Raw genomic sequence first — 25816 nt, 5'->3', positions numbered from 1 at the left:
AAGTGATTCAACTACATTGATATTTTACAAGGTCATTTTCAAAATGTTTTAAAAAAAAAAAAAAAAAAAAAAAAAATCCTTCAATGCTCATTTATAACATTGCATCTAGACCATATGCCACTTCCAGCTAAAAGACAGATTCCATTGATTAGGTGACAAAATTTACCCGTTAGTTTGGATTTGCATACATGATTTGCAAGAGACTTTTGTCCATGGGTATAGTCTACCCTTTCTTTATTCAACATACGAAACCAACCATGAATCAGAAAGAAAGAAGCAAAAGTCACATAAATTACATCACTTCAAATGATTCTGATCGAGACCATAGACATGTCTAAGTGCCACCACTGTACTTATCTTCCACTCAGACTGGTAGATACAAACATGCCGAATATCATAATTTCAATTCACAAATTGTCAAATTTGTTCACCAGAGGAAAGAAACAATGATTTTCTTTTGACATCCGTAACTCAATTCCTATTTAGGCAAAAATGTTGCATCACAAGGCTGATTTGCTTCATTTAGTTATTTTTAGACTATTTGTAAATGTTGCATTACTCAAGTGCAAACACCACCTGACCACAAATGTATGATACCCAAGGCAACCGTGAGTAAAACGAAACTACGTTTACATTTAACTACTCTAGTGTAATACACTGTTTATTATACATTTAGGTCATATTTACATGCTTAAACTTCCCTGTGGCCTTACAGCAACACAATCTCTGGTCTATTGCTGAAGCTAAACCGAAATACAAAACTCATTCAAAGAAAGGCAAATCCAGGAGACAAAAGCAATACCATCACATTAGCAAAGCTGAAGTGATGAAACATGATATACGAGAAGTAACTAGGAGCCTTAACACAGGCAAAGCAGTTTCCGTCAATCTCCTGTGGATTGCAGGAAGCGCTTCTCGATAAATAGTGATTGAGTATTTGCAGAGTATTGTCAAGGTTGCAAGGGTTCTTAGTAAGAGCGAATGGCGGGAGGAACATGGGCGCAGTCCTGTTCATCCAGAGAGTGGTCAATGACCGGACGGTACTCCAAGGTCACCTGTGATTGGGCAAAGAATTATGGAAAAAATATATATTTTTTTTTTTTTTTACAGTCAGCAATAGTTAGTGTAGCAACAACAAACATTACCACACACTAACATGAACGTGTAGAGTACCTTGCCAGTTTTGGGTTCGACATAGGACATAGTATGTTTCCTCCAGTGCTGGTCAAAAGGCTTCTTCTCCTGGCCCTGTAAGGGCTTTGAGTAATCGTACTCATCAATGCGATCCTGCGGTTCAAAAGAGACCTAATGTCAGAAGAGGAATGAAGAGGGATGCTCCCCCCAACCCCAATTCTCGAATACAAACCTTGAAGTCTTCTCTGGCATGTGCTCCTCGACTCTCCTTTCTCTGCTCAGCCGAGTGAATGGTCTGTACGGCGTTCAGCATGAGATTCTGCAGCTCCAGCGTTTCCACCAGGTCCGTGTTCCACACAATTCCTGACAATCACAACAGTCAGAGTGGAAATTAGATAATGTAAACAATGAAGTTTCATTTCGGTTCAAACTATCAAAGTCAGGCGCAAGATCAAGCAGTGACGATATCGTAGAGTAGGTATGTCACAATAATTACTACCAACTGATTGTCCAATAAATAAAATTGCACAATAGTTTTTCCCAGACTCGATAAACTGTCATTGTTGTAGTGGGCCGATGTACAGATCTGTGTTCCTTTCCTGTGTCCAATGTTGTTCATGTCTTGTGTGCTCGTTTAAGTTATTGTGCTCACCTGTTCTCATCAACCCTCCATCTCGTACCAACCAATCAGCTCCCTCCACTCATGTCTCGTCTAGGTGTTCCTCATTATCTTGTCTTGTATTCATTTCCCTGCTTTCCTTCAGTTTTGTGCAGATGCATTGTTGTCTCATTGGTTGGTTCCTGGTCTGTCTGTTCTCTTATCAAGACTTACTTTCAGGCAACGATGGCAAGATGAAGCTTCATAACACTTCAGACATTGGGTCAAGTATTGATTCATTTCTTGATGCTTCATGTGCATTATCACAGGCAACTGTAACTTCACCCCAGATTAACATTTGTGTATATTTTTGGCCCTTGCGACGTGACATCCATTCATTGTCCATTCCGCTTATCCTCACAAGGCTCACGGGAGTGCCGGAGCCTATCCCAGCTATCACCGCGCAGGAGGCGGGGTACACATTGATTTGATTGCCAGTCAATCGCAGGGCACATCAACAAACAGTCGCACTCACAATCACACCCAGGAGAAATTTAGAGTCTGTAATAAATGCATGTTTTGGGGATGTGGGAGGAAACCGGCGTGCAAAGAGGCAACCCACACAAGCACGGGGAGAACATGCAAACTCCACTGAGGCAGGGCTGGGATTGGAATCCCCATTCTCAGAACTCCGAGGGCAACGCTCTAACCAGTTGCTCCAACATTCTGCCTTGTGAATGACAATGTATTATAAAATGTTTAACAACATTTCCCGACAAAGTGTAAAATACTATTTAAACATACTCTTGGTGTGTAAAATATTAATCACTGGTATGGCTGGTTGTATAATGTCTTATACAACTTGCAACTGTAATACAAAGGTTGTATTTTAATCCAATATTGTTTAAGAACAAAAAGCTTTATTGAACATGGCCCAAGTTTCATCCAAAGATAACATTTTTGAAAGTAACACCTTGTCATTACTAACATTCTAAAATCCAATTGAATTTTTTTTCCCCCAACAGTCTTGCCACGTCACATAATTTTGTAGCCTGTAAGGCACTTCAGTTGTAAAATTAAATTGTTAGCAGGACAAGTGAAGCGATACTTTATCACATAATCACTTGTCTTTACTCGACATGTCGTACTGAACGTGTCACGAAGCAGCGCTGAGGGAAGCTCAAGAAACTCAATGTTTCCCAGCAGCCCACCACTGACAGGCGAGGCTTTCGATAGCTCTGCGCCGCTCGGCTTCGAGAACCTCCTGTATAAGTCAGGCGAAAAGAGTGGGCACACCCAAACAAATCCCATATTGTATACAGTTAGGCTCAAAAGGTTGGGCGGGTGGGGGCTTAAAAACAGTCTTGAGAAAAGCCCTAATTTGTTACCTTTATAAAAACAAAAACAAAAAAAAAGTGTTTCTAAATTACCCCAAACATTTGATTAGTAGTTCCACATATGTATTTAGTGTGTGAAGAAGAAATTTGCATTCATAATTTGTTTTTCATGGGATCTGGTGTGTCATTTGGCAACAAATAAAAAGATGAGAGACTGAGAAAAGAACAGGTTGGTTGTCGGTAGTTTCCATGTTACTTTAATGCAATTTACTGCTAAAAGACATCTAGTGCAGGGGTGCTCGATGAGTCTATCGACAAGTTGATCGCCGGGGCAGTTTTGGTCGATTGCGTGACAGCGTGCCCAAATATATATTTAAAAAAATAAATAAATAAAAAATTTAAAAAAAAAAAAAAAAGACAACCCATCATCCATCTTGTTGCTTGATTCAAGTGTGGCGAATAAGTCGATTGTGTGTAAATAAGTGCAAGCTCTAGCAAGCTGGCCTATTTACCATCTGTCTTTTGCTTTCTCAACGTCAGGCGAGGCAAGGCTGGGTACTTGAAAAGTACATCTTTTGGTAATAAAGTCTGGGCACCCTAGTTGATGGCAGCCATGTTTTTTGTTAACTTGACTGAAATGTTTTGAGAGCACACCTCAGAAGGCCGCAAAATGGGTGAATGGGTAGCTCATCTGCTTAACATTTCTGAGGACCTCGGTTCAAATGTGGCCTCACTTGTGTTTGTATGTTCGCCCTGTACCTGCGTCGGTTTTCTCCAGGTATTCTAATTTCCTCTTCCATGCATGGTAGGTTAAATGGTAGACTTAATTGCCTGTAGATGTGAATGTGAGGGCAAATGATTGTTTATTTGTGCCCAGCGATTGGCGGGTGACCAGTTCAGGGTGTTCCCTAACCGCCCAGAGTCAGCTGGGATAGGTTCTAGCGTGTCTGCAACACTAGTGCCGTTAACCAGTACAAAAAGTGGATGGATTTAATTCAGAAGTTCCAAGTAGGAAATGTACAATTTCCAAAAGGTTTGAAAGGCAGCATTTGTTTTACCTCTATCAAAGGTCTTGATATCTTCCATGGTCTGGTAAATGGCATCCAATTTGTCACATCCCTCTTTCAGGACAGAACCAGTACGGAATACAGCAGCGTGGGCTTGCATCGCCTGGATACACAAACGTAGTTAATAGTGCATGTAGTCTTCAAGTGTGCGTTTTCATTCTATGTATGCATACCTTCTGCATGTTGAGCCTGATTTCAGAGGTTCGCAAGGTTCCATTGGCAAACCTCATCTTATCCAAATTGGAAACAGACTCTTCCCCTGCATTGGACTTCAGAGGGGAAAGCGCCTCACCTGAAGGGAAAAACAAAAATCACCATCATATCAGCACAAGCTTAAACTTTATACAACTGACTTTTATTTGTAGAGTACTTTAAAAACAACCACAGCTAAAACATAATTGAACATACCATATTTTAAAAACAGGAACAATGTCAAAAAATAAATTAATTAAGGATTCACGTCTCACGCTGTGTTGAACACTGAGGAATAAAAATGGGTTTCAAGGTAAGTTTAAAACATAAATAAATAAAAATGGACAGTGAAGTGGCTTTTCTGATGCGCACTGCCAGGTCATTTAATGGTTTGGGACCTGTGACAGAAAAAGCCCTGTCCCTACTGAACCCCAAAATTATCTTCAGTCTTCCTATATGATTTAGTTACAAACGACGTAGCTTCATCATGTTCTACACTTTCGAAGTAGCATCTTCTTCTACAGGTGGGAGGTATCTGCGCATGCCCAATCACTAGCGTAGGGATGGCCTACCAGCCACAAAAAGATTTTCCCAAAACAGTCCCCTCCCCTCTGCTCTTCTTACTCTATGTAATTGACCACCTCGAGGCACCCAGCTGTCAAACTCATGAAGTTCGTAGAGGACACCACAGTCATCGACCTCAAAGACAGTGACGAGTCTCTATATCGACAGGAAGTGGAGAGGCTGGAGCTTTGGTGTGTGAACAACACAACCTGGCATTGAACACTAAAAAGACTATAGCGCTCGTGCACGTGACGTCAGAGTTTGCACGGTGCCAAATTACCAGTCAAACCTAGCTGCTCTGCAGTGCGGGAGCCGTTGAACCGGAGCATATTTTTCAAATTGCCGGAGACCTGTTGTGCTGTTGGTTGTCGCAATAGACAGTTTTTCAAAAGATATCATTCTATAGAATACCAGCTGAAAAGATCAATGGGTTGCTGGTTAAGCAAAGCTGCTTGGGAGTCGCTGAACTGGAGCACATTTTTCCCAATGCCCGAGACCTATTGTGCTGTTGGTTGTCACAATAGACAATACAATAGACTGTAGGTGCTACACATCAATGCAAATCAAAACTAGCAGGCATTCAAACACTTTTTTTCCCCTCCCTTGCAATTAAGTCATTAAATTCTTGATCAGCGAACCGACTATTTTCTGCTTTCCGCAGGTTGATGGGACACACCCTCACATCCTGCTCGTCTAATCAATGTTAGTAATATATACTGTAGACCATCACACAATTTGTCACTTTAAACTGCTCCCTTTGCAGTTGTCATTGCCCTGGACTATAAAAGTGAACTGCAAACGGGTAAGAGCACTCTGTATAAGCTTAACATCATGTGGGGCGTTGATGCGCTCTTAATTGCTATAAATTGAAAAAGACTCTGCATCTTGTGTGATTCGGTGATGCTCGAGTGTTGAAGGGAAACGAAGAGCATCATGGGAAAAGATTGGAGGTCTGGGATGCCAGGAAGATGCTGGGTAATAGCCAATTGGAGAGCAGCTCAAATCATGCCACTTTCCAACCAAGATACAGGAGGTTTACATTCAGTGGAATTTGGAGGCTGCAAATAGCAGCACCTATTTTTGCCTTTCGTATCCTGAATTTTACATCCTAACAATGGAGAATATACTTCCGAAGAAGTATTTCTAACCTAAATTTTTGTTACAAGAGGGATTTGCAAGTAGAGGTACAACTATATTGTAATGAACACGAGCATGTGCATGGAGAATTAAAAAAAAAAAAAATTCAATGCTTTCATGCCTTCAGTAGAACCACATGGAAACAGGCAAAGAGCCACATGCAGCTCGAGAGCCACACGTTGGCCACTCCTGCTAGTGCATTGTAAGGAACAGTCATGTTTTTGTCTATTGTTCAAACCACTCATCCTCACAAGCGTTGCAGGCGTCTATCCCAGCTAACATTGGGTGAAAGTCATAAATATATAAATAACCAAGTCTTTTGTACATGACCATAGACTCTTATGCTGTACTACCCAGTGGGGTTCAACACAGGCTGCTGTGGCACAGTAGATGGACCAGGTAGTCCAATGACCAATGGGTAGCTAGTTCGAATCCCATCTGAATGTAAAAGAATCCTTGGGCAAGAAAGTAAACCCTAATTTGATGTTGCTTTTCTTGGCCACCCACTGGTGAAATTATGTGTGCGCATATGTGTTTGAGAATGGGTGAATGTGAGACTTGGTAAAGCACTTTGCGCACTGTGATAGTGCAGATAAAGCACTATAGAAGTGCAGTCTATTTACCATTTTCCTGTGTTTGTAACCTCAAAACACAATAGTAAACAGAACACACTGTAGTTCGAAAGACAATCTTCAATCGGGAGTAACTAAGTTGACAGTTGATTATAGCTTTGCCAAGTACCACTCCCGAGGGAGCGTGGAAAAAATGGGGTTGTTTCTCACTGGTGGTCAGGTGAGAGTCCTTGATCACTAAACTGGTGTTGACTGTGGGCAGGTGCAGCCTCTTAGATGAAGGAGCAGTAGTGATATGGCTGCACCTCCGCGTGGTCCTGCTGGTAACAACTCTGTCAGCCAAGTTCGGCCTGCCCCTTAAATTTTGGTTAAAAAAAAAAAAAATCATAATGATGTCAACTTATAGAATTGACGACCAGGATCATCACTCTGGTATATCAAAATGGATGTCAGCGCAGCTTGAGGTGGGGCTGTTGCTGCGAGAGCGAATATGCCTCTCCAGCGTGCTTAAGGTTGGACACGTGTGGAACAGGTGAAAAAACCTCCCTAGTGGGCGCTAGGACCAGCCTGTTAGTGGGAAGCCCCGGGTCACCACCAACCTTTCAGTGGAAATCTACTCAGGAAAATCCATGCCGATAGAAACGCAGGTCCATGAGACAAAATTGTGTAGCCTGGTGAGTGGGTGGACCTCACCTCGTAAGTCGAACGGAATATCATTGTGGAGACCGAATTATTGACTACCAATGGGTAGAGTCTCAAGTAGTCATGCTGGATCCACAACCTGAACAGGTCGTCGAAGCTCCGAGCAAGTCTTCGAAGCTTGTAATTGAGGCCCCTCGGAGGTGGAAGGGTACGTGGCGTCCACCTCCACAGAAGTGAAGGTGCTTTTGCTCGACCAAAGCCCGGAGTGCTCGCTGTCTGGGGTGTGGGTAGCTGGTATTCGTATGCTTGGAAAGCATTTTGCGATCCAGCATGTGGTGCCTCTGTCCTGTAAGTTTGTTGCAATTGCGAGAGATCAAACCTCAATAGCCACTCCATTGTAGGTCATATTCTGAAGTGCAGAGGAGTCCCAGTGGAGAATGGAGATATTAGGGAGTTCAAGATCAAGCTCAAGCTCTGCGATGCTAGATTTACCACGCAGCACAAGCGGCATGCCCCAGCAGTGGCGTGGAATGTGCAGAGGAGGGTGAAAAAGGGAGTAAAGGTGGAGGTGGTTAAGGGGACAAAGCTCTGGGAGCAATGACGTACTGGAACTTATCGGGGAAGTTGGATATTCTCCCGCCTCCAAGAAACTTATAGCTGATAGATTGGGAGGTGGAAAGACGGCTGAACAGGTGAAGAGGAAAAGGAGGCTCCTGCGTATCGACGTGGCAAGCAATAGCCCAGATGTTGAGAGTGATGGAGGTTCACCTGCCACACCTCGAGACATAGGTGTTGTCATCCTCGCCGTGCTCGTCTCCGGTCCTCGCGGCTGCTAGGATTAGGAAGGTAATAGAGGTAGGGGGCGAGGTGGAAAACGGTGAGGAGATTAGGGCTATTGCTGCTTTAGTCAGGGACGTTGATCAGAACCCTCTTTTGAAAGCAACCGCGTTGGACATCATCTTGAAACTGGAAAAAGGGACTGGAACAGCCCAATGAGCCAAGGAAAATAGTCGAAAAACAGAGCAAAGCACTAGGCTGGGTGAGGCATCTCACCCAAAAGAGGCCTGATTACCGGAAACACCACTATTTGTTCTCAAGGGATCAAGTCAGGTATGCAGCACGGGTCCTTGATGGTGCTGAGGGTCAGGAATGCGCTCTACCTGTTGCAGTCACTCACATTTGACAAGAACGGAAGCATGCGGGCGCAAATCTGCGCCGTCGAGCATGATTAAAAAAAAAAAAAAAAAAAAAAATCACGTGCGTAAAATCTGTTACAAGTAGGGGTGGGGGAGATAGACAGCCACCGCTTTTGTGTAGTCTTGACATTAATTCACGTGTTTATTTACTAAATGTTAACTAAACAAGTCTGCTCCAAAACAACCAGTATTCACCCAGAAACAGGAAATGCAAGTTAACCATACTGAGCATGTACGGAAGTTAGGCCGAAAGCACATGTTCAGAGCTGCTTCATGTACTGCGAGTGCATTTACGTCGAAAGTCATCACCATAATGAGCCATGTCAAAGGAAATTCAGTCACACCAGGGGTGCTCATTGTGTCGATCGGGAGGCAGTGTGACGGCGTGCCCCCACACACACACACACACACACACAAAAAAAAAAAAAAAAAAAAAAAAAAGACAGACAGACTATCATCCACCTCGTCGCTTGATTCAAGTGTGGCCAATACTTAGAGCGCATGCACATCAAGGCACGTTCTAGCAAGCCGGCCTCCTATTTACAGCAGGCCGGGGTTTGTGCTCCCCCGCCCCTCCACAACGATACATCACGACTGCCGACAGGAATGTTTGTTCCAATGTATCGTTAGCTTGTTGCCACTAACGCCGATTATGTTGAACAAAATTTTCAGCATCTTCAAAACATTGCGGGTATAGACCGTTCATGTTTATTCCTTGACAGGCCATTGCATTTAACCTTTCAGATAATGTTTGCCAGATCAATAATTTTCTTTTTTTTTTAATTGGTGACTGATAGTGGAAATTGGAAATAATCATTTCTGAGTTTGAAATTTTTGTTTTCTATTTCTTTATTTTAAATTTACAGTTATGTTTTATTAATCCAGTAAGTTATTTTAAGGTCTTGAGATTCCATCCCTAATCACACCCGCAACTTTATCTACGACCATGAGTGACCACACCAGTACATTTTTCAAATGTGAATGACTGCTGTTGACCAAATCTACAAGGAGTTTGTGAGCGATGGAAGGCAAAGGGGCAGTTCCACGGGGGTGGTTTCCTTGCTTTCTCGAGTGGGTGCGCAGATAAACTGATGATCTTGTCTGAGATCGGGAACTTGAGGTCTGAGGGGAATCCACTGGCATTGGTGTTCGTGGATTTTGCGAGGGCTTTTGACTCCATCTCTCATGAGCATATCATGTGTGCATTGAGGGAACGCAGCATCAACGCACACGTTATTGCGTTGATCCGAAACTCATGTTGACTGCGTGACCAGAGTATCCCGTGTTGACGGCCAAACAGCAGATACGTATTCAATTTGGAGTGAAACAAGGTGACCCAATGTCCCCACTGTTATTCAATTTGGCCATGGATCCACTTATCCATGGGCTCGAAGAGGCTAGCTCCGGGGTAACATGGGGCGATAACACTATCGCTACGCTGGCCTTTGCTGACGGTCTTGTGCTGGTGAGTGGTTCAAAAGGAGAGGATGAGGAGAAGTCTGGGGATGCTAGATAAATTCTGTGATCTAACAGGGCTGAGGGTTCAGCCCAAGAAGTGTCATGGGTTCTACATGGAAAAGGGAGAGGTCAACAACTGTGAAGCCTGGGATATCGGTGGAACGCCTATACCCCTGATCCCTCTGGGTGAATCACTCTGGTATTTGGGAGTTCATGTGGGACCCTGGCATGGAGTGATTGGGTGTTCGGGGGAGTCCCGACCCACCTTCAGGGTCTCCCCTGCACCTGGAGAGTGGCCCACATGTAATAACACTGTTTTAGAGGCTTTGGGGCTGTTGGTCGGTGGAAGGAGGACTTTTGCTCAACTAGTGAGCCAAAGAATCAAGTATTGCTCGTCTGATGTATTGAGGGGGTTTTGTGTGTGTGAGCCATGAGACCAAAAGTCAAGTTGTGCACATTCCCTTAGGGGTGCGGTGTTCCTAGAATTGTGCGGGCACGAGGAGCTCGTAATGATGACACAAAATCATGCAGTTGCATTTGGACATGATTCCTCCCAATAAGTCCTCACCAGGTTTGTGCTCCTCAGCGATGGTGAGGGCACAGGCTCTGCCAAACACCACCAGATCCAAAAGAGAGTTGGCGCCGAGTCTGTTGGCACCATGAACACTTGCACAGGCAGCCTCGCCACAGGCGTACAGTCCACGTACCACCTTATCCTCGCCATTGGTGTGAGTGATCACCTAAGGGCAAGAAAAGAAAGCAGAATGATCACAGTTCCACAAAAATGGCATATGAAAGCTGAGACTTACTTGGCCCTTGTAGTTTGTAGGTATGCCTCCCATGTTGTAGTGGACAGTTGGGAGGACAGGGATGGGCTCCTTGGTGACATCCACTCCAGCAAAGATCATCGCTGTCTCAGAGATGCCAGGTAGCCTTGTGGCAAGTTGTTGAGGAGGTAGATGGTGTAGCTGTAGGTATACGTGGTCCTTCTCTGGACCCACACCCCTAAACACACACACACACATTTGGTTCCCCATTATAATTTGTAATACTGGGTAACGTTTCAGACTAGCAAAAACTTCTGTGTGCAAACATTGCATCACGTGACAGACGCATTGTGCAGTGCTGCTCCTTATGAGTCACTTGACCCGCACACGGAAAAAAAATGTTGCATGTAGAATGTCTGGGATTAAATCAGACCAGTTTAATTATATATATCATTTTTATATTATTTAAATTATATCAGTTGTAGTCACATGCTGTGATGACATACCTTTTCCCTTGTTTCCGCATAAAACCTATGCCTTCTTGATTTACTTTGCAGCATAATTAAAGTATCTAGTCATTCAGACCCATTTGTTTGAGCAGACTTGGTTCCATGATCACCATTGTCTTTTTTCCTTGTTTTGGAAAGGTAAGTACAAATGGCTACCATAAAAAGCAGAGGAAACTCCACCCTATGGTTTCCTAGCAGAGTATCATCACCGCAATGGGGTGGGGGTGGTACATCACCGCGACTGCCGTGGAGAAAGCAAGACAGAGGCGGTCAATATGAAGCCAGCTTGCTTGAACACGCCTTTGTGTGAACATGTGCAGTGTCAAAAGAGGCCAGGATTGGTCAAACTAATTGTCAATCGACATGTGTGATCAACTGTTTGGCCACACCTGAATCAAGCAGCGAGACAGATCGCATGACTTTTTTTTTTTTTTTTTTTTGGGGGGGGGGGGGGGGGGGACGTGGTCACACAATCAATGAAAACATCCTTGGCGATCGACTGGTTGATCGCCATTCATGCATTGGGGAACCCTGGTGTAAAGGATACCACCACATGGACTCAGGAAGACTTCACAAAACAAATGTCAGTAAAGACAGTTTAGCGGTACATCTGCAACTGCAACTTAAAAGTCTACTATGCAATGCAAAACACAGAAATCCTGCTCTGGGCTCAAGCTCATAAAAAAAAAAAAAAAAAAAAAAAAAAAAAAAAAAAAAAAAAAAAAAGTGTTCTATGGTCTGATGAGTCGAAATTTCAAGTGTTTTGGGGAAACTGTGGATGTCGTGTCCTCTTGGCCAAAGAGCAAAGAATCATCCTGACTCTTATGGATGCAAAGTTCAAATGACAGCATCTGCGATAAGATAATGCCAATGGCATGGATAACTTTCACATCTGTGAAGGCACTATTAATGGTGAAACGTACATACAGGTTTTGGAGAAACATGCTGCCATACAAGCAACGTCATTTTCAAAGGACCTTTTCCTTTCGACTTGTCCTGTTCGGGGTCGCCACTGCGTGCCATCTTTTTCCATCGAAGCCCATCTTGTGCATCTTCCTCTCTGACACACACTGTCCTCAAGCCCTCCCTCACAACATCCATCAACCTTTTCTTCGGTCTTCCTCTCACTCTTTTGCCTGGCAGCACCATCCTCAGCACCCTTCTACCAATATACTCTCTATCGCCTCTGAACATGTCTAAACCATCCAAGTCTGCTCTCTCTAACCTTATCTCCAAAACATCCAACTTAGTGTGTAGAGTACAAAGTAGATGGAAAGAGTAATTTGAGAAGTTAATGAATAAAATGGGAGAGAAGGAAGATTAGAAGAGGCAAACATGAATGACCAGGAAGTGGCAATGATTAGTAAGGGGGAAGTTAGAAAGGCACTGAACAGGATGAAAACTGGAAAGACAGTTGGTCCTGATGACATACCAGTGGAGGTATGGAAGCAACTTGGAGAGGTGGCTGTTGAGTTTTTGACCAACTTATTCAATAGAATATTAGCAGGAAAGAAGATTCCAGAAGAATGGAGGAAAAGTTGCCATTTTTAAGAACAAAGGTGACATTCAGAACGGTGGAAACTATGGAGGAACAAATATGATGAGCCACACAATTAAGTTATGCGAAAGAGTAGTGGAGGCTAGACTTAGGTCAGAAGTGATTATCTGTGAGCAACAGTATGGTTTCATGCCTAGAAAGAGTACCACAGATGCATTATTTGCCTTGAGGATGCTCATAGAAAAGTACAGAGAAGGTCAGAAGGAGCTACATTGTGTCTTTGTAAACCTAGAGAATGCCTATGACAGAGTACCAAAAGAGGAGTTGTGGTGTGGCAGAGAAATATGTTCGAATAGTAATGGACATGTATAAGGAGAAGCAAGACAGTGCTGAGATGACAGTGTGACAGAAGAATTTAAAAGGTCAAATGTCGTCAAACGGATGATTTTTGGTATATTATTAATGAAAAACCCACAGCCAATATGGTCCCATGTGTTTTTTTCCCCCCACCACAAAACATGATTTTGACATATACAGCTTTCTGTAACTCCCGCCATGAAAATCCACTCAGGGATTTGTTTGAGAAGAAGCAGGAAGTGACATAAAGGACAGCGGCGCCCCCTCGTGGACTCGTTTGTTTCCATTAGTTTTACCTCTGTGAAGGTAGCTCGTTGTTTCTTCGTGTTAGCCAAAATGCCGGCTCATTGCGTTAATGGACATTGCTTGAACACTCGGGAGAATGGAATTACCCTTTATAAAGAGACCCTGTTCGTTGTGAAAAATGGATTGCACGGGTGCAGAGGATGAGAGCTTCATGGGTTCCAAATAACAGGTACGTGTGTATACAGCTACTTTAAAAAAAAAAAAAAAAAAAAGTTTGGGGCAGACCACGTAATCGGTCTCTCTCATAACGTGACAAAAGATCCGCGTATGAAATGTGTCGATGTGCGCCTTCGCCCAGCCAACAATGTCTCGATAGTGTTCATCGCATACTGCAGCAACTTTGAATATACCCCTAAAAGCAACCTCGCTGGCTCCACCTCCTCCTTATATGCCACCACAGACACCGAAACTCAGCCACACCGGCTGAGGCGCCGCGTTCGGCGGTCACAGCTTCTGCAAAGGCTGCGCGTTGGGCTTTGCGACGGGGGCAGCTCTGAAGAACCTAGCCGAGAATGCGTTCCTCAGTCACGTGCGCGCATGAAGCGCCCCGGCTTGAGTGTGAGTACCCCCCTAAAGCACCGTTCGGCTTTGTCATAAGCCACATCGGTTTGCCCATGAATGGATATCATATGGCTCGAAACAATAGTGTAATATTGCCCCGGTAACTTCACTCGGTTGTGTGGTGAAATTCGGTGTCAGAAGGGGCCTCGGGAAAATGCAAATATCTCTATTGTTCGGCTTCCATAGTAGCAGGCACTGCGCGTTTTCAACGGCGGAAGTGATGATGACGTCAAGGACAGAGGACGCGACTAATATGGCGACCACTCGGATGTCGAGGGACACTCAGTTGCGCAACTTTGTGCATGGATGACGCACTCTCCGCTCACTTTCTTTTTTTAGACAATTTATTATAGACATTGAAGTGAATACTGTTATATGCATTTTTCATTACAATATCTATTTTAGAATGTTTATAGGGATGTCAGTCCCACTTTAAGGTGGAGGTGGGACTGCATCAGGGATCCGCACTGAGCAAGAAGAAGACCAACGAAAAGGTTGATTGATGTGGTGAGGGAGGACATGAAGACTGTGGGTGTTAGTGAGGAAGATGCACGAGCTAAGCTTAGTTGGAAAAAGATGACTCGCTGTGGCGACCCCTAAACGGGAAAAGCTGAAAGGAAAAGATGATCCTTAATCACCTTTACTTGCTGCAAACTCTTCCCATCTGGCCTTCCACAACCTGATTCTCTGCTCTACCTTTGTCTTCTTAATCTTCATACCTCACTCTCACTCTCACACACACACACACACACACACACACACACTCTCACACACGTTAGCACGCTAGGCTAACGTGGGCTGAGCAGCTTTAACGTGAACGATACAGCGCCAATTTGGGTACTAAGATAAGACTCGTTAAATTTCAAGTAACTTCTCACAGCCCTCATTGTACAAGTTATGAAATTACTCATGTTTGATGTTTCTTCAACAGCACGGTTTGATCACAAATGAGTCTCATTGTTAGCCAGCTAAGCTAAGGTGGTCTGGGCCTATAAGCAAATTTAAGTTGACTTTTCTACTTGCCCAACGTCCTACCAAGTACTCACAGTCCTTGTAAATGAAAAAGGTTTTGCCAGTTGTAACTAGTAACGTTTGATGATTACCTCTTCAGCAAATATTTGATTACATACATTGCTTGCTGTTATCGAGCTAGGTTAGGCTAGGCCACGCAGCTTCAACTCGAATGAATACACCTCCAATTTGGGTACAAAGATTACACAGATGATGGTTTTAGTCCACACCCACTGAGTATTCAGAACATTTGGTCCTAATTCCGCAGGATTTATTTATTGTATCGTCTTGTAGGTCGGAGCCTCCTCGATTAGTTGTTACCAGTTTGGGACCGGAAGCCAACTATGGTCCTTTTCAAGAATGCCCCTGCTTATTTCAAGAAGAGAATGGCAAACTACATTGTACATGTGTTACAACAGCAGGGCTTCGAAGTAAAACAGCGGGTACTAGGATGGACTGGTTGGAGTCCAGCTCTTTCTTCTATTGAAAACGTGTGCCGCATTCAGAAGCGTAAAATTCAACAACAGAGACCCTGAGATGTTGAACAGCTAAAGCTGTACAAGCAAGAATGGGAAAGAATTTCACCTACAAGGCTTTAATAATAAGTGTCCTCAGTTCCCAAACATTTACCGAATGTTTGAAAAAAAATTAATGAAAAGATGATTTAACACAGTAGTAAACATGACCCTATCACAGCTTTTCTGGAACAGGTTAGAGCTATAGTCTAAGTGAATGATTTGGTAAAAACAAGGTTTATCAGTTTCAACATTAAAAGGTCTTAACTGTGTGTTATAGTCAATTAAAAATGTTGAACATGATGTTCAAATAATTGTATTCCGTTTTATTAAAGTTTAACAACGTGCTAACTTCTTTGGAATCGGGTTTGTAATTACTGCATAATTCAGAGCAAGAAGAGGAAGGTTTCCAAATTTGTTTCAGTAACAGTCATTCCCATATATTTGCCTGCAAGTTATCTAGTTTGCTCTGTTTATATGTGTTGCTGCATTATTATTATTATTATTATTACAGTGGCAGTTGTTTGAAGATTAATAATTGTTGTAAAATCTATTCCAATTTTAATTTCCCCCTTTTGCAGTTTGTATTATACCTTCGTAGAAGATTTAAAACTACCACGGATGGACCTCGAATGCATTGCGTATCATTAAGGGGTCTTCCTTTTCATTTCCTTCTTGCTTTATTGTGACAAAATTCAACAGTGTGAACAGTTACCTGCCCTCTCTGATCTCAATGGTCATGGAGCGGGACACCACATCTCTGGATGCCAGGTCCTTGGCATTGGGTGCGTAGCGCTCCATGAAGCGCTCCCCTTCACTGTTAATCAGGATGCCTCCCTCGCCACGGCAGCCCTCTGTGATCAAGCAGCCAGCTCCGTAGATCCCTGGAAACATGGCGATATAGCCATAATATTGTAAAACTACTGTAACAAGATGAAAACTTCTAAAAAAAAAAAAAAGTTTTGGCATTTCCTAAAAAGTTGATCTTTTGACATAAGCTTTGTGAACAACTTCACTTCCTAAGGGAACATCTTTGATGCAAACAAGGTGGGTAACTATCAATTTGCACATTAAAAAAAAAAAAAATTCCAAGCGCGATCCCTCCCCAAAGAATAAATCATTGGAAATACTGCGCTCGTTTGACCAAATGGAGATGAATTTACATTTTTCTTTTACATTCTTGCAATGTCCTGTATTGTCTGGACAACAAGCCACTACTTTTTTTGGGTGTTGTGAACCCTGCAGTTAAATTCTTTTCCTCAGTGTCTAGGAGTTTAAAAAGTACAGCAAAAACTTGTTTGAAAGAAAAGATTCAAAGATGGCCGTTCGACAATGCACTCTGGTTTGGGGATGCGCAGAGGTTTCAAATGTGTAGTAGGAGGAGACTTTACTTTCAGCGGGTATAGAAGAATGTACCTCAATTTGCCACAGAAGGCGAATGGTCGTGCACAGCTCGTGGATGGGAGGTGGGGGGGGGGGGGGAGAGCTACACAGAGTGGGCGCAGCCTATTAACCGGTGCCCACTGTCATCTGGAAAATACACTAGATCTTTGAAATAAATTACATACTATGAGACTACTAGTTATGCTGTCAACATACTATAAATAAAAAAAATAAAAAAAAAATAAAACAAATTAAAAAAAAAAGGTATACAGTAATAAATAAATTGTACATATTCAAAAAAAACTATTTGCAGTTTGGAATACAGTTAGTTCTAAATTGTACATTTTTAATTGCATGCAACAAGAACGCTGAGAAAAAAAAAAAAAAAAAAAAAAGGCAGGGCTTTATATAAGAAAGGCCTGGAACTAGAGCTCCGTGTAAACTTCAGATGACACACCCCAGCTCAGCCCATATTCCCACAGAAACGCCACATTTGTTATGACAATCAGATGTGGATTGGCAACAAGAACAGAGGAAAGACAGAACAGCTGTGGCTAGCATGGTGGCGCTAAACAAATTAGGCACGACCCCAGACAGACCCCACAACCCAGGGTACACCACTGGTGACTGGATTGCTGCAGCAAACATGAATGTCTGATGTTGAATCTGTTAATTATGCCAAAAAAAGGAACGCAAATAAAAGCCAATTGTTACTGCAAACTGAGATAGTCGCGACAATCCACAGGCGCATAACATGAACATTCGACTGTGGGACTAGACGAAAAACAGCAGCGGATATAAGGCCAGCTAGCTAGAATGGTCGACCGCGATCGACGCATTGAGCACCCCTGATATAGTGTATATCCCTATGTGGTGAATAGCATTCAAAATACTAATGCTAAGCACCAGTGAATTCAAGGATATTTTTTCCAGATCTGGCTGTGAAAGCTGGCACAAATCCAGATTTTGCTTGGATTTCAAAAATGTTCTTTATTTTCAATTAATGTCCAAAATATATGTAATATTACTTCACATTGGAGGGTTTATTGTACAAATGAATATTGGGGAGTGTCTTCCTTTAAGATGAAAAGCAATGTCAAGAGGCTTGTTCTGGACCCAGGTTTGAGCTCTGGTGTGAAAACACCCATTTTATCCCTTCTCAGGGCTAGAAAAGGGCCAATGCCACGCTTGGCTGCCTTTCTTGTAACCTGCTCTACTGGGGACACACCTTCCCCCATGCTCCACAATCTCCTCCTGTCTGGTGCCCTGCGTTATCGGGTCAGCCGAGGTCTACCCAGAGCTCCCCAGTCTCACCCACACCAAGGTCACGCAGACCGATCACCAAGAGCCGCCTCGACAGCAGAGCATACCTGCCCGTGCTCAAAGTAGACAAACTGGCACCACAAGGCCACTCTTTTTGTGGTATCTTTTAAAATATAGCTCAGTGCAACCTTTGGATTTTACAAAGAGTGTAGTTTTTTTTCCCCTCACCAGTGGGATGGAACTGTACAAACTCCAAATCCTGGCAGGGCAGACCTGCTCTAGTCACCATGGCGTTTCCATCCCCGGTACTAGTGTGAGCAGATGTGCAGCTGAAATAGGTTCGACCGTAACCTCTGGAAACAGGAAAGGTTTTGGTAGGTGTCAACTGAGGTCTAATACTTCAGCGTTCTCAAATTGCCCACTTCTTTGTGTAGATTTGCTTACCCAGTAGCAATGACAGTATTCTGAGCTCTGAAGCGATGAATAGATCCATCCTCCATGCAGAGTGCGATCACGCCTTTGCACTCCCCATTTTCCATCAGCAAGTCCAGCGCAAAGTACTCCACAAAGTAACTAGTGTCGTAACGCAGCGACTGAACAGAGAACACAAAATGGAGATAAATACTTTGTACTTATTGTACTGTATTAGTTGTGTCCAACTGGTCAGGGTGTATTCCAAAGTGATAACAGCAAAACAAGTAGCATACCCGTCCATACAGAGTATGAAGTAGTGAGTGGCCAGTCCTGTCTGCGACACAACAGCAGCGGTGGGCTTGGCCTCCTTTGCCGTATTTGAGACTCTGACCACCAAACGCCCTCTGGTAGATCTTGCCATCTTCAGTGCGGCTGAAAGGCATGCCAAAGTTCTCCAACTGGTGGGGGAAAGAGTTGTATTTGGGTTAACTGATCAAAGACATAATGCATCTGAAATTACAAATGCGTGGCCGAAGCCCCTGTATCAGAACATCGTGCATTTCGACACCTAATTTTCCATATAAAAGTTTACACACACACGTGTTTGAATCCCAGGTTTTTGCGATAAGAAAAATTGGACCCCGATTAATCACTTCAAATCTTTTATTAATTCCTATTAAGTGTGACCAAAAAGGGGAAACAACTGATAGTGTGGTTGCAAAAGTGAGGACACCCTCTTGTAACTCAGGATATGGTTGCATTTAGAATTAATCAAATAAAGTGCCCTTTAGTAAGCTTTTCCCGAGTTTGTTTCTAGCAGAAGCCTGAAGGTTTTGTGAAGACAGTCATTTTAAATTGTTGAACTCAAAAGTATGGAAAACGCTTCAACACATGTAATACAATTTTACAGTACATGATTTTACTTCTAACTATATGATTAAAACGAGGTACCTGTATTTTCTTTTTAAATGGGATTCACAATAAGCAGTCAAGCATTATCATTAAACAAAACCATAGAGAAATAAATGTTGCTCAGCAATGAGTTGTATTTAAAAAACATTTCACGAATTCTTTTTGGGTATGTAAATTTATGATCACACACACACGCACACTGCTGGTAACCAGTTTGTGATCGTAACCTGTAGGTTACGGAACAATGTTCTCTAAAATACAATACAGTTCACTCCATTCTTTTTCTGCAATTCAATCAGGTCCAATTACAAATACATTGAATTCTCACGCATGACCACATTTAAAGCTGTAGTCATGATTCCTATAGTGGTTCTTGCTTGCTTTAATCGAACATCTGCTGAATGGAGTTCTGTTTACGAAAACCATGTGGTTGTGTGGGGCCAGTGCTTGCTGTCACAGTATAGTTGGAATCTCCGTTTCTAGGTTGGTCACTTGATGAGGACCCTTGATGACCAGTTTCAGGAGAGGGTTGTGAAAACTTTTTCTTTGCCCAATCATGGATGGAACCTGACTGTACATGTCTTGTTACGTTGCTCTTGTGAATATACTTGACACCATCTACATGGGCCAAAATTCCCTTCAGAACCTACAAATGAAAAGATAATTTTCTGTTTATTTTTAACAAATTCTATGTACTCAATGAATCATGACATCCATTTTCATTAAACTGAAATTAGATCTCAAATATTTATATAAATAATCCCTCAGAATGTCAATGCAGTAAAAAGAAACAGAAAACTATCAAATTGATTGGAAAGTTACAAAACTATGAAAATTATAACATTAAATCAACACACTTATACTCTTACTAATATTCAGTGAACATACATTGGGCTTTCAGTCAGACAGAAATTATATCTACTTAAAAATGATATAAGAACTAGCCCTTTTAATTTCATATTTTATTTGACAGTTGATAAAATTAAACATTTTAGCTGTCGCACTTATACTTTAAAACGAAACATGTCGATGTCATGCTTGGAATCAGATTCACATACCTGACAATCCTCTCATTTTTACTTATTTTCGTATTTCCATGGAAGTAGTTTTAATCGACCCCCTTCATTATCTGTCTCATACATAAAATCTTCGTGAACGTCCCATGATTGAAACGTTTTAACAGTAACAGTTTCCCCGTGTACAACATTTTGAAATCGCTCCTTCTTACTGGGAGCTGCCATGTTTGTTTGATAATTGAGAAGTCTCGCGATATGGGCCGCGCGATATCATGTGTCATGAAAGAACACAACATTAACCTGTTAACTATTTGTGAGTAGTCTGGCGAAAGCCAGCAGTAAATTTCTATGTAGATCTATAAATTATTCGTATGTCTACACAAATCTTCATTGCGAATGGTCATTCGTTTGCGTTTTTTTTTTGCTATTGCGTAACCGATGCGTTACAATGTAAGCCGCGAACCTGATAAATAAAATGTGGACAACGGCGACATGGCGCTTTCTCTGAGCAGATCAATGAATTACGACTTCAAATGCGATTGGCCAAGCAGTTAAAAAAAAAAAAAAAAGACAATTATCAGCCGATCTGATCAGTGTAATGTTTACTATCCAAATTTTTAAAAAGTAAAAATTGCCAGCAATACAACGGCCACAACATTATGACTACTTGTAAAATGGTATCCAATACAAGAGCTGTATCAAAAAATTCAGTGATCGGTTTCTAGTGTAAGAAAATATATGCTCAGTTTAAATGCACAGTCAGAGATATTTCCTTTAACAGGTTTACTGCCATTACAAATATGAATTTAAATGAGTCTTTACCTCCACCACAGCTGCAGGGGCCTGTTCTGTCATGTAGTGGATGGCGTCCTGGTCCCCGAGCCAATCAGAACCCTTTACTGTGTCATAGAAATGCCACCTCCAGTCATCATTTTCCATGTTGCCGAGAGCTGCATTGATTCCACCCTGGAAAAACAGATTGGTCCACTATTTACTTTACCAATATTATTAGATTTAGTTTGCTTCATAAATTACATAAAATGATATTGGGAACCACCTATAATGAAACATTTTAAAAAGATTACACTACCTGTGCGGCTACAGTATGAGACCTGGTGGGGAAAAGCTTTGTGACACAGGCAGTGTTAAAGCCAGCCTCAGACAGGCCAAAAGCTGCCCTGAGTCCCGCTCCTCCTGCGCCTACGACCACAGCGTCAAACTCATGATCCACAACTGGGTACTGATTGGAAAGCTGAAGTGAAGAAGCAAAAGCATGTTAAATTTTAGAAAACCTTACACAAGCGCTACATTTATATTGTTTATAATGACAAAATCTCAACCACAGCTCATAGAATTGAAGAAAAATAAAATCAATACATACATCCTATACAATCATGTTTCTATTCGTGTAGATTCTTATTTCAACTCACATCATCAGAAACTTTGGCATTTTTCTTGCCGTAAATAGAGAAGTGCAAATTCCGTGAACCTTGAACTGCTGTAGCAGGGACCTGGCAGTGAAGAAGATGAAAATATCAACTCATACAACAGGTATCAAAATGATAGGTTAGATGGATAACAGACAGACAGATATTTACAGCAGAAGTTATATACATTACAAAAAACCCCTTTTCAGATCTGCCCACAATTTTTTGATGGGATTCTGATCGGGGCTTTGTGGTGGCAACTCCAAGACATTGACTGTCATCCTCAAGCCACTTTTTAACCATTTTGGCAGTATGTTTACGTTATTGTCAATTTGGATGTCTTTGACATGTTGCTTTAGTATCTCCATGTAATGTTCTTTCTTCATGATACCATCTATTTTATGAAGCGCTCCAGTTCCTGCTGTAGCAAAACAGCCCACCAACATGATTCTGGTACCTCTATGTTTCACAGTTTGTATGGTCTCCTCAGGTCTACAAACTTACCCATTAATCCTCCAGATGTAACGGTCATTATGGCCAAACAGGCTGACTTATATTTCATCAGACCAGAGGACATGTCTCCAGAAATTAAGGTATTTGTGTTGATGTCTTTTTGCAAACTGTAGTCTGGATTTTTTTTTTTTTTATGTTTCTTCAGGAGGAATGGGGACATTCTCGGTAAGTGGCTTTTCAGCCCATGACACGCTGTGGCGACCCCGAAAGGGAGAAGCCGAAAGAAACACACAGTTAGTACAGTTCTAGTTTACTGTGTGTCATGACACTTTCTTACCAGCTTCATCCAGCATCTTCACAAGTTTTAGCTTTTGGGGGAGGGGGGGGGGTGTTTGATTTGCACATTTCGGACCAAAACACATTCATCTCTGGGACAGAGAACTCATCTACTTCCTGAGAGGTGTGATGGCTGGACATTCCCACGATGTTTATATTTTCGTATAATGGTTTGAACAGATGAACGTGGCACCTTCAAGCATCTGGAAATTGCATTAAAAGGACGAGCAAGAGTTGTTGAACGCCACGATTCACTCTCTGATTTCCTGGGGAAATTCTTTTGATTTTCCCCAAGAGTTCAAACAAGGGAGCAGAGTGTTGTTTGGAGGTGTGGCTTTTAATACACCCCCAGGCAAAGTTCCCTCTAATTTTTTAGACATCTGAGCAAACACACTAAGCCCCTGAGTGCTCCCTTTGACAACTGACCCATATCAGATGTGTGCACTGTGGTCAGGTCATTGTCATCCATTGAACTTACATTGCTCAAAGATTCAGTCAGTGGGAGTGTGAGTGTGGCTGCGCACAAGCTCATTGTTAGAGAGTTTGGCGTGCTACCAAAGTGTTCACTTATAAAGTGATTTAAAGAAACCAATGTGTCTTCTTTTCAACTAAAACTTGGGTTGCATTAGAGGAACAGAACTCGATCATAAACTAAGGACATCCCTGAATCCTGTGCTGTATGCAAAAGTGCAGTCGATGCTCAGACCAAGCCATATTTAGAAAAACTACAATATGCAGTGTGCAGCTTCAAACGCTCCACATTCATCCCAGTCCCCAAGAAACCTGCAATCTTGGGTCTGAAGGACTGTTTCCTAGATATCTGCGGTCATGAAGTTCTTTGAATGCCTTGTTCTGGAACACCTCAAGAGTGTCACAAGTCCTCAGCTACACCCACTGCAGTTTGCCTACCAGCAAACAGGTCTGTGGATGATGCCATCATCATGGGTCTGCACTTTATCCTTGAACATCTCAACAGCGTGGGAACCTATGAGAGTATCCTGTTTGTGGACTTCAGCTGTTCGTTCAACACCACCATACCCGAACTCCTCTCCTCTAAGCTTCTCCAGCTCAAGAGTCTTGCATGTCATCTGCCAGTGCCTCTACAACTTCTTAATGGGCAGAACACAGCAGGTGAGGCTGGAGGACACCATCTCATCCACCATCAGCACCAGGGTACCCCAAGGTTGTGTCCTCTCTCCGCTGCTCTTCTCACTCTACACAAACAACTGCAACTCAGCGCATCCTGCTGTCAAACTCCAGATGTTCACAGATGACAATACAATCACCAGGCTCAACAAAGACGGCGACGAGTCTGCGCATCGACAGGAAGTGGAGAGGCTGGAGCTTTGGCGTGTCCAACAACCTGAAGACTGCAGCGATGACTGTGGACTTCAGGAATCATTCGCCACAGCTGCTTCTCATGCTGTTCAACTGTATTGTGTCAACTGTTGAGATCTTGAAGTTAATGGGAATTAACAGTCTCAAATGAGTGGGAAACAAATAACTTCATCCTCAGAAAAGTTCAAAGGAATTATTTCCTGAGGAAGCACAGCCTGCCACGAGAGCTACACAGCAGTCATCAAATCACTACCTCCATCACAGTCTGGTTTAGGGGAAGAAAAAAAAAAAAAAAAAAGCCCAAGACAAACCCCGACTACAAGGACTAGCACGCTACCCGAAGTAGGTCAAAAACAGGCAGGATCTTATCAGACACTTCACATCCTAGCCACCAGCTCTTCCAACTCAGGTAGGCGCATCCACAAATATCCAAACCCAAACTAGCAGCCATTCCAAATTCTTCCCACTTGCAATTACGTTCTCAAAAAGCTAACGTACAATTCAACTGCAATATGCTGTCAGTTTTCTGCCTCGTGTTTGTTGTCACAGTCTGCTTGGCCAATTAGCATTATTTATTACAAACTAGTCACTTTAAACTGCATACACTCTTTGAAGTCTGGACATCCTTTGCATAATGGACAGTGCACTGGACTAATGGGCATTTTAACGTCTCCAAATGATAGAAGACTTTGCATCCTTTGCACAACTTGAGTTGAAAAAAAAATGTTCCCTGTCAATTGTCTGTCTGCTGGCATACTAAACACGCATGTCATACTAGGGTGTCTCCAAATACCAGAGACAAATTCCTTGTGGTGTTTACATGCTTGGCCAATAAAGTTCATTCTGATGTTTAATAATCATATCCATATATAACTGTTGAGTAATGTTGAATAATAACCGTAAAAGTTTTTTTATTATTATTATTTTTATGTAGTAGATCCTCGCCATCCATTTTCCATACAGCATATCACGGTCACGGGCAGTCTGGCGCATATTCCATTTTAGTCTGGGCGAGAGATGGGGGGGTACACCCTCAACTGGTCGCCAGCCAATCGTAGGACACATACAAACAAGCAACCATTCGCACAAACACCGACCTTAGACCTAATTCAGAGTTCTCAATCAACTTGCTTATTGAATTAATTAAGCAACTAGCTGTTGGAGAAAACCTGAATACCAGAAAAAACTCCACGCAGGGACTAGGCCGGATTGGAACCCGGGTCCTGTGAGGCAAATGTACAAACTAGTCGTCCACCTTTTCTGCCCTCCGCGATCCTATTTATTGTATAAACCGGTAGGTAATTTCTACCTCCTCTGTATTTTTGTGTATGTAAAAATGTTAAATCAACAACTACGCTAACAATAAGAGAAGCCACAACGCTTTCCTCAAGGACAATGAAGTTTACAGATCATAGTCAACGGTACAACACCTAGTCTGACATTATAAATTACAAATATATCTGCATGCTTTGAAAAAAAAAGCTACATCATGAACTTTGTTTGCCTATCAAAATCCAATTTCACTGCAGAGCTAGCTAGTGTCACATTGGAGCAGCCCTTTCCTACGTAACGCAAGTTACGCAACTCAGTTAGTTATAAAAGCGCTGCGGCACGATATTTTTTCTTTAGTGGGGGGGGGGAGACGAAATTCCTTTACAACCTAATAAATAATCTGTGCGTACAAATTACAGGCGTTATTACTCACAGCTTTTGTGGAGGACAATATCCTCTTATATAGGAGCCGAGAGGCAGCTTGAACGCCAGCCATGTTGTCAGTCAGGCAACTTACATTGGACGAAGCTCGAGCCTGAGGTTTTTTGTTCTACTGGAATGAACCACCCTCCGATAAACAG

The 25816-nt window shown here is 42.5% G+C and overlaps 1 protein-coding gene across 1 annotated transcript; it reads right to left on the bottom strand.

The window, feature by feature from the left end:
• Positions 1-217: 217 nt before the first annotated feature.
• On the bottom strand, positions 218-25814 carry sdha (succinate dehydrogenase complex, subunit A, flavoprotein (Fp)). The gene is made up of 15 exons (XM_061819928.1): positions 25669-25814; positions 21840-21920; positions 21500-21661; positions 21232-21375; positions 18775-18939; positions 18512-18660; positions 18296-18420; positions 16137-16305; positions 10707-10902; positions 10466-10637; positions 4310-4428; positions 4128-4239; positions 1367-1497; positions 1174-1287; positions 218-1055 (listed from the first exon to the last, which is right to left on the bottom strand). Exons 1-15 carry the CDS (start codon positions 25729-25731, stop codon positions 969-971), a joined length of 1989 nt encoding a protein of 662 aa, XP_061675912.1. The 5' UTR covers positions 25732-25814; the 3' UTR covers positions 218-968.
• Positions 25815-25816: the final 2 nt, after the last annotated feature.

This window comes from Syngnathoides biaculeatus, chromosome 5, assembly GCF_019802595.1.
Source record: "Syngnathoides biaculeatus isolate LvHL_M chromosome 5, ASM1980259v1, whole genome shotgun sequence".
Lineage (NCBI taxonomy): Eukaryota > Metazoa > Chordata > Actinopteri > Syngnathiformes > Syngnathidae > Syngnathoides > Syngnathoides biaculeatus.
This window is presented reverse-complemented; position numbering and strand designations above follow the sequence as displayed.